The 12,940-nt window shown below is 40.1% G+C and overlaps 1 protein-coding gene across 9 annotated transcripts in view; it reads left to right on the top strand.

Annotated features, from left to right (window-relative positions):
* The window catches only part of ANO1 (anoctamin 1), a 137,476-nt gene that overhangs the window by 78,901 nt on the left and 45,635 nt on the right, over positions 1–12,940 (top strand). For 5 of the 9 annotated variants that reach the window (XM_033150495.1, XM_033150533.1, XM_033150487.1 and 2 more), the window contains exons 7-10: positions 3,547–3,598; positions 6,935–7,000; positions 7,513–7,568; positions 10,294–10,335. In XM_033150495.1, coding sequence (XP_033006386.1) covers positions 3,547–3,598; positions 6,935–7,000; positions 7,513–7,568; positions 10,294–10,335 — 216 coding nt within the window. The remainder of the gene's footprint in view (positions 1–3,546; positions 3,599–6,934; positions 7,001–7,512; positions 7,569–10,293; positions 10,336–12,940) is intronic. The other 4 variants (XM_033150553.1, XM_033150524.1, XM_033150544.1 and 1 more) reach the window with 1 other exon arrangement.

Here is a 12,940-nt window from a genome sequence, read left to right as displayed (position 1 = left end):
CAAGCCAGGTCATCCTGAATTGAATTCCTGTCCTCTGTGAAATTACTATGAAATATAGGAAGAGAAAATAATGACAACAAGTGCTCCTAAAACATTTCATAAATGGACCACTTGACCACAGTGATCCACGCGACGGTCACCTCCAGGCTTGACTACTGTAACTTGCTCTACGCAGGGCTGCCTTTGAAACTGTCCCAGAAACTCCAGCAGGTGCAGAACACTGCAGCGAGGCTCCTCACGGGGACCTTGCCATGGGAGCATATTCACCCAGTGCTTTACCAGCTGCACTGGCTCCTGGTGGAGTACTGGATCAGGTTCAAGGTGCTGGTTCTGACCTTTAAAATTCTATGCGACTTACTCATACTTACAGGACCACTTCTCCTGGTATGCCCCACAGAGGACCTTAAGGTCCACAAATAACAATAGCTTAAGGGTCCTGGGCCCAAAAGAAGCCAGATTATCCTCCACAAGGGCAAGGGCTTTTTCAGTGTTGGTACTGACCTAGTGGAATGCTCTATCTCACGAGACTAGGACCCTGCAGGACCTGACCTCCTTCCGCAGGGCATGTAAGACAGAGTTATTCCACCTGGCCTTCAATCTCGCCTGATCACCTATTCCTTTTCCCCTTCCCTTTTTTCTGAAGAAACCCTTCTGGGTCCACACATTAAAATTCCTCCCTGGTCTCCCTACTGGCCTAGCAAAACTAACCTGGCCAGTTAGTCTTGGTGATCCCAGTGATGTTTGTTTTTTTATGCTGTTTTTAGCTGTTTTTTTAAGTTGTTTTAATCGTTGTCTTATATTTGTTGTTAGCTGCCCTGAGCCCGGTTTTTTTGGATCAGGAAGGGTGGGGTATAAATAAAATTATTATTATTATTATTATTATTATTATTATTATTATTATATGTCCCCCCCTACACACACACACACACACACACACACACACACACACACAGTGTAATATAGAATACCTGTGAGCTGGCTCTTGGGCAACAAAGAGATTCTCCACCACAAACACATGTTCCAGAGTGGCCCCAGACAACAGCTCTCTTTTTGAATTTGAAATAAAAAAAATTCAGTGAACACTGGGCAACCATGTGAACCACTGATCCATTAAAATCAACTGTGAGCCACTGATCCATTAAAATAGGAAGAAATCACCCATACCCAGGCCTAGTCATTCACTGCTGACAAATAAGGGCTGAGGATGAGTAGAACCATGCCTTTCTTTCCAGAACGTGTTTACTCTCATCAAGTGGAAAGACAACCATAGAAAGAATCCGTGGGAAAGAGATAACATTTTCTGTGCTTCCTTTTGCATTTATCAATAAACAATACATAACTGTAAGTGAAGCGTATAATTTTTTATATGCTTATGTAAAGACATTCTCTTCAGCAGGGGATAACAACTGGCCAGCCCTCCCCCTTTTTATTCACTTGTTTTCCTTCTTCCCTAAAGTTGTCATCCAGCGTTCATTTCTAAGCTCTCTTATAATATTAACTAAATAGGTCAATACTTAGTCACTCCCATCCCTAGCATTGTGTGACAGACAGTTCAGAAACATTCATTTAGTTTTCTCATTTAAAAGTCTTTTCTTCTCAGCTCCTCATCTGACAAGTGAGGGGAATATTTTCTTACCTCCCAGGACTTCATGATTTTGCAGTGGTGACGGGTGACGTTCCATAGCAAACTTAAGCATGGAGGAAGGGTCCTTTGTTGTCTTCCCCATTTCTTAGAAACAAGAGAATGCTCCAATTTCCAGCTGCTCTTGTCTACTCTTGAGTGGACTATTAGCATAGTGAAGAAGCTCTATGAGAGAGGAATAACTGTTCAGTGATTTATTTATTTATTTTTTAAAAAAACAACCCTGCTGGTTTAAAGCCATGAGTTAAGGCCAACACATGTTGGCTCCACAAATCAAGGAAGCTGGAAGCTAAGGCTGATACCTTAATAGACATGAACCATGATGTGCAATGGATTTCGGGGGGTGCTCATGATCAGGAGAAAAGCTTTCATTCTTTGCTATGTTAGGATTTCCACCGGCAGGCATGTTGCAAGGCATTTAGAATTGCTTTAGAACCTGAGGTTCTTGATCTCCATAAAACATGCAGGATCAAGAGTATATGAGACATGTTTGTTGGTCCCCATCACTGCATCCTCCCCATCTGGATTTCTGTCGTGCCCACGGGAGTTTCTCATTTCCAAATGTGCCCATGTTATATTTGAATAGACATTGCACATATCATCTGCAATATGGTTCCCTTCACAGTCATTGTATTCTTGGTCAAAAAAATAAACTTCAAAAATTGATCTATGCACGCATCACCTTACTGTACTAGAAGTTGTCATAGACTTGAATGAAATAAATAGCAAAATTCACTTACTGCTGTTTTCTCTATATCTGTATTTTAAAATGTTAACATTTATAAAATATAAATAACCCTTTTTTAGTTTTCATTTTACAAAACTCTTTAAGTATCAATTCTGCCAGAAATATTATCCTTAAAGGTGTTTTTTTTGGGGGGGGGGGGTTTGCAAAGGAAGAATAGTTAGTAAGTATAGTTCTTTATTGTTTGTTTCCAGCTGCAATCCACTAATTATATGACTTCTATTTTTGGCACACAAAAATCTATCTAAAATGCAAGCATGGCCACAATGCTAAAACGGTACGTGTTTAAACAAAACAGTGCATAGCAAAACAGAAAGAATGACTTCAGCATAATTCCAAATGTATACCTAGAGCTGAAGGTAATAAGTACGCCACTTTGGGGCTCATTAGAGTGGGGAAAGAGCCTGTTGTTTTGGAATGTTTTAATTGGCATGAACCTGCACCTTGGAAGTCAAGGAACCACAAACATGGATGAATCATGCAACTCAATTGGGCAGATGGCAGTTGCGAGTGAACCATTGTTGTTGTTGTTCAGGGAACTCCTGAATAATAGGAGTAATGCGATAGAAATAATACAATATATGTATGGTAACTGTCTGGCATACATGGCAATGGCTACAGTTTATAGGGTGGTGACCAGAAGTGAACATTTGCAGTGATTTTTAACTCATGGAGCAGAATGTACACATATGAGAAGGTATGTCATCAACATTAGGGGAGAAAAGAGCAATGAAGGGTCAGTAAAAGCAAGAGACATTGGGAGGTATTCACCTACCATGCTCCATTAGTGCAAGGATCTCTGCTTGCATAGCAAGACTTCCCTCCCTCCCCCTGCTTGCATCCTGCGCCTTCAGCAAATCTGGTCCAGAGGGTTGGGAGATCCCCTAGAAAAGATTTGGGGCAGCCAGCAGGGAAAGGAGAAGGAATGCTCAACCTTATCACTACATTGAATTCTACCCATACTGTTCAAAGCTACTAATTCCTGTGTGCTGAAATAATCGCCAATTCTTAATATTCGATGCTGGTGTTAATAATAGTGCTCAAGAACTTAAACGTGCCAGTGCTTAAATTTGATCTGTATTCAATCAAAATCCTACTGCTAATTTCCCAAGGGCTACAGGTGACCTGGTATTTATAAAACCATTTTTTTCCCATGTAGGTTTATGAAGTATTGAAAAGAACTACATGCACCAAAGCCAAATATAGCATGGGTAAGAAAGTTTATTTAGCTTGCAGATCAGCATATTTTTCGGATTCCAGAATATTTGAAACTTACGTTTGAAGAGTCTGCAAGTTTTTTATTCTCTTGTCTAATATAGTTCATGTAACCGAGAGTAACTTGCGTGATATTTTAACTTGCAGGGATTATTAACTGCTTAAATTGATTTTGTGGAGAGAGACTCAGCTGATATAATATACCTATACATATATGATAAACCAAAATATTGCATACACTCACATTGTTTATGCATCTCTCTGTTTTTAGGCCATCAACCTTTTATGGATACATGCCATATTTCCCATGTTCTTTGGATATAATTCTGCCAGGTCTCAAAACAAGACATGTGCAGTGCAGTCCTATGCATGTTTACTTGGAAGTAAGTCCTACTGTGTTTAATATGACTTACTCCCTAGTAAGTGTGTTTAGGCTTTTAGCCTTTGTGTGAATCTCTCACTGCGCTACTCTAATCAAAGCTAACCTTTTAAATTTATTGTAATTTCTATTCTGGCAAGCCATTCACCCACAGGGTGTTAAAAACAAGTATGGGAAACCAGATTACTGCTATGCATGTGCAAATATTGGCACAAAGACTGATTAAACAACTTTTGAATAATAGAAGACTAAGCTTTGATTATTTATCAATCCCTGGCTTAAACTGGGCTTTTTGATCAACATTTCCCATAGCACTCTTATACATTTTATTTATTTATTTATTTATTTATTTAATAAAATAATTTATGTCCTGCTTTTTTCTATTTTTCTTTTTGCTTTTAAAAGGCCTCTCAAGGCAGCTTACAAAGTACAAATCAAATCAGAATGCAAGCTGTGGTTTCTGTTGTGCCTTTAAGACACTGTAATGTAGGGTTTTCAGTGGTGGTTCTTCCTTCAGTGGTATGTTATTGAGAAACTTGTTGGAGGAAATATCTTACAGCCTGTATTGGAATATACAGACATATGCCTGAGTCTTGGCACTGTGTTAGAGGAAACTGTAGAGTTTGATGCAGTAGGTGGCATGTGCAAATCTGGCCTTGTTTCTCTGTGGTTTGTACATGCTTTATAGTATACAACAACAACAGTAATCAATTGGTTGATTTTGTAACCAACCAGGAATATTCATGGAATCAACCATTGCTTAAAAGCTTGTGTGTTGTTTTAAGAAAGTAAGCGTGACTTTTTTTCTTTCAGGAGAAATCAGGTTTCAAGAAATCATTTCCTTCACCTGTGTCTGATCATAGCATTTACAAATCAATTTGCCGTTGTGGTCACAAAGTGGCCTAAAAATCATGACTACATTAACAGAGAAAGTGGTCTGATAAATTATATATTCCTTCCATCAGAAGTGGATGTGGGGGTGGGGAACACTTGATTAGCTTGATTAAAAAATAATGGTTGGGCACTTTCTTCAAATGATGTAAAGTGATGTAATGCCGTATGGGACTGCATTTTATATAATCCTAACAATATATCAAAGTGTGAAGTTGGTTAGGATCAACAGCCAATCTGAAATGAATTTCCAAGATGTCACTAACTCCAAAATCTGACAAGACACTTCCACATTTCTCAGTTTTCAGGTGACTGACACCCAGAGCACTTTTCAGCAGATTTCATCCTCAGAACCTTCATTGGAAACATAAGAGCCTCCCAATGAGGAAAGGCCATAGCCTAATAATAGAACATCAGCTTTGCATGCAGAAGATTCAATGTTGAGTCCCTGACATCTCCATTTAGGGCTGGGAGAGAATCCTGGAAAGCCACTGCCATGCAGCATAGACAGTGGTAGATGTAGATGACCAATGGTCTGATTCAGTATGAGGCAGCTTCCTATATTCCTATGTGATCCTCATTTGAATGTATTGACTAGCAGCATCAGTGTAGTGTGAGGGCTTGTCAAACCAGGAAAAATCACTTAAATGAAGTGATTTCTTGTGGGGTTGCAGCAATAGATTTTCCACTCTAATAAAACTAGCCTAAGCCTGCCACTTGAGTAGGTCATCCATTTGACATTTTGTCAAATCTTTTGTCAAGGTGTGGGCTTGTTGCTTCCCAACCCTTTAATGCTTAACAGAAACACTTACTGATTTGTTTCCTGTGGGCGCTGGGAGGGGCGGGGAGCCATTGTGCAAATAATTAATGGTGCTAGACAAATGAGCAGTGTTGGCATTTTATTTCTTCTTCAGAGCATGATCGAAGCTTCTGATGAACTGGGAGCTTTTAGTAACAACTGCACAGATGGTATTTGGCATTTAATAGACTCAGCCCTTCATTTGCCATCTACAGCCATAAACACAACAATGTGCCAGCAGTGCTAAGGCAATAAAACTTGATTATATAATTTTCCTTATGGTCAGGTATTCACCTACACCTTCATTCTTTTAAGTACTCTAAACAAACAATAGCAAAAGACTTGCTTGGCCAAAGAAATTAACTTCGGTTGAAGTTTCACTGCTGATAAATTCACGTGCATGTGTATGTTACTCTTTGTAAAACAAACACAACAAATTCACCCTCAAGTGAATTCCATGCTTTAGTCTTCTAAGTACCGGTAAATTGGTTCAGGGTATCCCAGGTTCCATGTTATTGAGCATGAATGCTCTAAATGGTTTGCAGAAGGTTTAAGCAGCAATGCAGAATTGGATGAAATCTCAGGATGCAACTGGAAATAGTGTTTGTTGCAAGAGGCAACAAATAACTTTCATAGACTGTGGCATTAGTATTTATTCTTGATGCAAAATATCCTATCAGTGAAATAACTCTGAGGGTAAAAAATGGGCTTAATGAACCCAGGGGTGCAAAACTGAAAATATTTACCCTCACAGAATATACCAGGCTGTATGTTTTCGTATTCCTGTCGAATGCCTTGTTATCACGTCAGTATCCACACTGCTGTTTTCATATTGCTTTTTAATACTGGTTTTGCTGACTAGATCCAAGCCATTGTAGATAGGGTATCAGAAACAGCATGCATGTTTTCTGAGGTAACATGACCCTTTCAAAGTCTGTCAGGTATCCCGTATTTGGAAGCAGCTATATTAATGCCAGCAGCTGTAATGAAAAACACATCCAGAAATCAAATACTGCAGTCTCCAAGAGTCTGTAAGTAAGCAGTCACTGGAATTCTGTGGCAAGCTAAAATTTCTAAGCGCATTCTTCACCCATTGCAAAATCCCAGCTATACTTACAGGAGCGCCAGATATATACTCTCCTATTCAACTTCAAATTTTAAAGATGATTCCCCTAAAGAAATAATATGCATTCCCCCGGATTCCCCATCGCACAAACATTGTAACTGCTCAATCATATAACTAATAGACAAATGTGTAAACAGGGCAAGGAGAGGGAAGAAAGAAGGAAACTACCCTTTTAAATAAAAGACGAAAATGTGGTAAATATGGTAAGTATAATACCAAGGTCTTTCCAAAGGCTTTCCAAACAGCTTCTCTAATCAAGCTTAAATCTGATTTTTAAAACTCTTTTCTGTGGATGTGTGTGTAAGAGAGTGGGGGAGGGATGGCTATTATTGACACACCCCGCCCCCGGTGGTCAGTCCCAGCTGAACTCTCCTCTTTCTGATAACCTTGCCTTTTGCTACTTCCAAACCTATGGGCTTGCTTTCCAAATCCAACTTGAAGCTTCAGGTTGTGTAATTTATTGCAATGACTAAACTCTTGACTCCGCAGCATATGACTTCCTCTTGATTCTCCACAGCTTTCCGTTTCTTAAAACGAATCATGTTTAAAAATCTATACATTCAAAAAGCTGTGAAGGCAAATTAATGGGTGCAGATTCATTCTCTAACAAAATTACTGATGTTTTGAGAGAGAAATCTCCAGAACTGAAAAGTGGGTTTATGTGAGGGAATTCAGACTTGGAAGCATAAATAGATATCCTCTGTTGTTTTTCCAGGGATCACCAGTCTGCTTGCCAATGGCGTTTACAGTGCTGCATATCCCTTGCATGATGTAAGTGGTCTTGGAATATATTTTATGTTTCTAGAAGCTGATACCAAGAATCCTTAACATGTTAGGTATGAATGACACTATCCTAAACATCTTCAGCCTTTCATGAGCCAAGTATCCTCCTGCTCTGCTTGCATATTACATTTTAGCAATTTCTTCAGGCCAACTTTTTACGGGTGTTGTAACACAAATAATAACTTACTTTAGTTGTATATGAATCAGAGCTGTAAAAATGACTCAGCAAATGACCTGCTCAGCAAATAACCACGCTTTTGACCTTCTTCTGCCAAGGACACTGGAATTGCTGATACATATTTATATCCATGGCACCATGTAGCTGGTTTCCTGATCTAAATCTCCTTGACATACTCCTAATAAATGCAGCACGTGCTCTCAATGGACAGTTTCTGTTGTAAAGGTGGATTGCTTATATATGACTTGAAACACAGGCTACATATTAAATCACCCTGTTGCTGCATTGTTAAAAACTCTCTAAAGGCTACAGATTGTATACTCATATTTCACAATATAATTAATTACTTTGGGTGCTTGATGATGATGATGATGATGATAACAATAACAACCACAACATGCATTCATTACATGTGAATGTGATGTGTTTACCCAGCAATATGTTTAAATATTAACACTAAAGTAAAAATAATGCATTCCCAAAGAGGACTGAGACCTGCTTCTCAGTGATCCTGGGGCTATACCTGGACCCCTATTTTAGGTTGTCCAGCTTTATATTAAAAAGGAATGCATTTCAAAGCGTTGGGTATAAATATTTTTTATTATTAATGTGGAAATCTGCCTCTGGTCCTATTCTTTCATTCCTTTCTGCACTTAAAAAAGAATCGCCTTATATTGCTACTGCCCCCCTTTTTCCTGTACCAGTTCTCCCTGTGACTGCTCTTTCGTGGCTTTTTCAAACCAAGCCAGAGAAACCTGTAGCAGCTTAGGTACTCTGTGGAGTTACTGTAGGAGGAGGTCTCATAAGCAGCAGCTTACTTTCATGCATGTGTCAACTGACAATGTAGACACTCCTATCTACAGAAACTTTAGGTGGTGATCTCCAGCATTGCTGTGTTACAGCTGTCATTGGGTGACTTTAAAACCTAAGGCCCGGGGGCCGGATGCGGCCCAATCGCCTTCTAAATCCGGCCCGCGGACGGTCTGGGAATCAACATGTTTTTACATGAGTAGAATGTGTCCTTTTATTTAAAATGCATCTCTGGGTTATTTGTGGGGCCTGCCTTGTGTTTTTACATGAGTAGAATGTGTGCTTTTATTTAAAATGCAACTCTGGGTTATTTGTGGGGCATAGGAATTCGTTCATATATTTTTTTCAAAATATAGTCCGGCCCACCACATGTTCTGAGGGATGGTGGACTGGCCCACAGCTGAAAAAGGTTGCTGACCCCTGCTTTAAAGGATAAAGGAATGAAATCCTCTTAACAGTGTGCATTCTTTAGGCTTCTTGTTCCTTTGAATCACTTCCAGCATGCAGTGGGAAAATTCATGCTCAAACAATAGAAATCCATTTCTGGATAGGGATAGCCTGACCACTGTAGCTCAGGCATTGGTAACCTCAAGACAGGATAATTGCAGTGCTCTCTATGTGGGGCTGCCCTTGGGTCTGGTCTAGAAATTTCAGCCAATGCGGAATGCTGCAGCTATACTGATGATGGGAACAGACTACCGCCAACACATAACACCGCTGCACTGGCCTCCTGTCTGCTACTGGGCCAGGTTAGAGGCTCTTGTACTAGAGTACAAATCCTTGAATACCTTAAGGACCACTTTACCCTGAACACCCCAGATCTGTCACTGAGATTGTGGTGGGCATACTATTACAGTGGTACCCCGGGTTACGTACTTAATCCGTTCCGGGTTACAGTACGTAACCCGAAAAGGACATAACCCGAACAATTCGTTCTGCACATGCACAGACCGAAAAAACCGCGAGAAACGCTCTGCGGATGCACGAAGCGCGTGCCTGTTTGCACTTCCGGGTTAGCGGAGTTCGTAACCCAAAAAGTACGCAACCTGAAGCGTATGTAACCCGAGGTACAACTGTAGTGGTTCCCTGTGGGCTAGAAGCCAACAAAGGAACATGCCTTCAGTGTTGTGGGTTCAGTTCTATGAAACCCCCTCCCACAAGAAGTCAGACAGGCACCATCCCTCTTTAGTTTAGTTGCCTGGTCAATATTGTGTTCTTTCAGGAGCCCTTTGCACCCGGAATGCTTCTCAGATGTTTTACTTCTTCTTTTCCTTCTTTTTTGAGTTTGTAAATTTTGGAGGTTTTAAATTTTGGAGATTTGATTCATGTTTTTAATTTTGTATTTTATTTGAGACCTACATGGTGAAAAGTGGAACATACTTTTTTAAAATAGATGAATAGAAATGTTATTTCCCCTAGAGCAGCCGCCCAGTCTGCAAAGGGAGGAGGGCCTTAGCCCTTGCCAACCTGGTGTCCTCTAGATGTTTTGAACAGCTCCCTTCAGTCCCAGCCTTAGCTGTGCTAGCTGGGGCTGATGGGAGTTTCCACTGAAAAAAATGGATGACATGAGATTAGCAAAGGCTTGCCTAGGACATGATTTGCTAATTCGGAAGCAGTGTGTTTCTCTGTCATAATTACTGTTCTGGTGTGTATACAAGAAGAAAGGAACACATGCCATATTTGATTTGTTGCATAATATGTCTTTTCTTTTCTTTTTTAAAAAAGGGGGATTATGAAGGTGAACACATTGAGCACAATGACAGAAAAGTAAGTTGATACAAGAGGACTCACCTCTCAGAGTGTCAGCTTTATGGGTCACCTCTTGAAGTATGGATCATATGGATACATGTCAAGTTTCAGGCCCAGCCAACCCACCCAACTGATTGCTTGGGGTAGCAAATGAGAGAGAACAGTATTCTGGAAGCATATTCCAGAATCACAGAGTCTGGGTGAGGATGTTGCAGCAGCAGGGACATTGTGGCAGATGGTTCCTGTGCATGTGTGAGACTCCACAGGCTTTTCTAAACAGACTGTGGAGCTGCAATTTTTGTGCAGATTTTATTGCAAGCAAATCTCGTTAAAATTTGTTTTAAGCAAGTCTTGTTAAAATTATTTCCCAACAAGTCTTCATAGAACAAGGATGTTAACAGCCTTTCAAATGTAAAGAGAAATGAGTGAGGTATCTGAAGAAATATGCTTAGGATATCAGGCTGAAAACAAGGTTCTTAGTTCCCATGAAACTCTGATTCAGCTACAGATTCCATTGCTGACCTGTTCCCCATTCCTGAGTAACCTTTCTGTTGGTGTTGGATGTTTCCCCCGCTCTTGTTTGTTAGCCAAAAGGAAGCCAGAAAGCAATGTATACACTTTAATGAGTCTGCACAGTCCACCAATTGTAACTTTCAATAACTTGAGCAAGTATGTGTGTCTAATAATACCAGACATTATATGTTATTCAGGAATTGAGTGGCATGTGCTACCTTGAGTAATGTAAATAATATAGTTGTACTAGATTGCTAACAATCTATTTTAAAATTGTGGTCTTTTGCTGTTCAGGCATTGAACATGATGGTCAAAGGGTTGGGGTGAGAACAAATGACAAAATCTTACTCCAAAATTGCTTGAGCAAGCCCTGCCAATTGTCCCAAATGTCATAGGAAATGTTACCCCTTAAGGGCACATGCCATATAGTTTTCCAGTTGCAATTGTAGGGTGGTTCTTGCTAATTTCAGAATTCCATTTATGTAGGGGACATTTTCACATACTGCTTATTTCTCATTGCTAATTGCTGCGTTATTCATCTGAAAGCTAAATATAACTGAACTGCTGCTCCTTCAGACAGAGGAAGGTATTGTTGTGATTCCTCTGTTCCATTGACACTTTCTCTTCCCTGCATAAATAGCAGAGGGATTCTCATGAAGGAGATGCTATTAACTGAGCACGCCAGTTGTCACTTTGTGCTATCTGGACATTCAGTCAGAGAGAAAAATGTACTACCTGGCCAAGGATTTGATGCATGCCTTTTCCCAATGCCATCTTTACTTCTTTTTCCGGTAGGGCTTAGGCCTGGATCCTCTGGCCTATTTTCAGTGCCCGGGCTCATTGCCGACACGTGAAACAAATAGTAGCAAAGAGAGTTTCTTTAAGAACTATCCTTACCACTGAAGGTAGCTTCACATGCTCAATTTTATCCTCAGGTGTAGGTCACCTGTGTGCCAAATATTCACACTTCTGGTTAAATGTGAAGGGCACACATGTACAAAAATGTGCCTTTAAAATATTCAGAAACAGATGATCACCATATTCTCTCAAGTAATTAAAAGAGAAACATGCCAAATTTAACAGGCACATACTCTTCCTGCTTTAACGGCACTGGCCTCTCTGTGGAATGATGCTGTTGCTTTAGGCAGCTGATTCTGGGTGCCCTGAAAGGACAGCACATTTTTAGCTATTTAATTTATCATTGTTGTATTTTTACTTCCAAGCTTGCGTAGTCTCTTGTTTAATGTTATGTGTGAATGCAGCCAAAGAGACTTGCCACGCAGCTGTTTAAGAGCACATAACTTGAGAGGAATATGGTAGTGCTTTCCAAACGGCATGAGTGAACATGCAAAGCATTTTAGGAATCAAAACTTTGGCTAAATTTGGGTTGTGGTTTATTTTTTTAAAAAATGCTGGTGGATGATAGGAGATTTACATAACAGCTTCAGATTAGATCATTCTGCTCAGAGGAAATCTCAGTCTTGCAAAGATCCCTGGTATCTTTGTTATTACTTGGCTCCAGTAAGGGTTCAAAGCCTCTTTTAAGCTGAAGGCCAGAACATACTGGCCTCCCCCAGTAACTGAAGAGCATCACAAAAGGTGGATCATGTAGGGTGAGGGCTTCCCAACATTTTAAATCCATTTTGTGATTCCATAATAAATAATTGAGAGTTTAATTAGCTGTAGCGTCAAGCGCTAGACACACTTGCATCTGTTTATTAACGCTCTTTGCTGTTATCGGCCCTTGTGATATTTTGCACATACCCCACAGTGGTGTAAATCCAGATGAACTCTGTGACCTTCAATATCCATGTTGGCATTCACCCTCAGTGCACTTTGATTTAAGAACAGAGGTTAAAATGTACTGTTGCTCCACGTTGTGAATTATAGTCAGGAAGTTGCTCTGATGTGTCCAAGTCAGCATTACTACTTCCAAGAAATATACAAAATGCAACTCCTTTATCTGCAACCCAGCAATTCGGAAGAAAAGCAGTGCTCTGCTAAGTGTTCGCTTGCATAGACAGGGAGGAGGAGAGTCACAAAACAGATGTGGTGGAACATCTCTTCCATTCGGGCCATTTTCCCACACTACTGAACAAGGATGTCTTCA

This window comes from Lacerta agilis, chromosome 1 (assembly GCF_009819535.1).
Source record: "Lacerta agilis isolate rLacAgi1 chromosome 1, rLacAgi1.pri, whole genome shotgun sequence".
NCBI lineage: Eukaryota > Metazoa > Chordata > Lepidosauria > Squamata > Lacertidae > Lacerta > Lacerta agilis.
The sequence above is the reverse complement of the archived record's forward strand: the minus strand, read 5'-3'. Positions and strand labels throughout refer to the sequence as shown.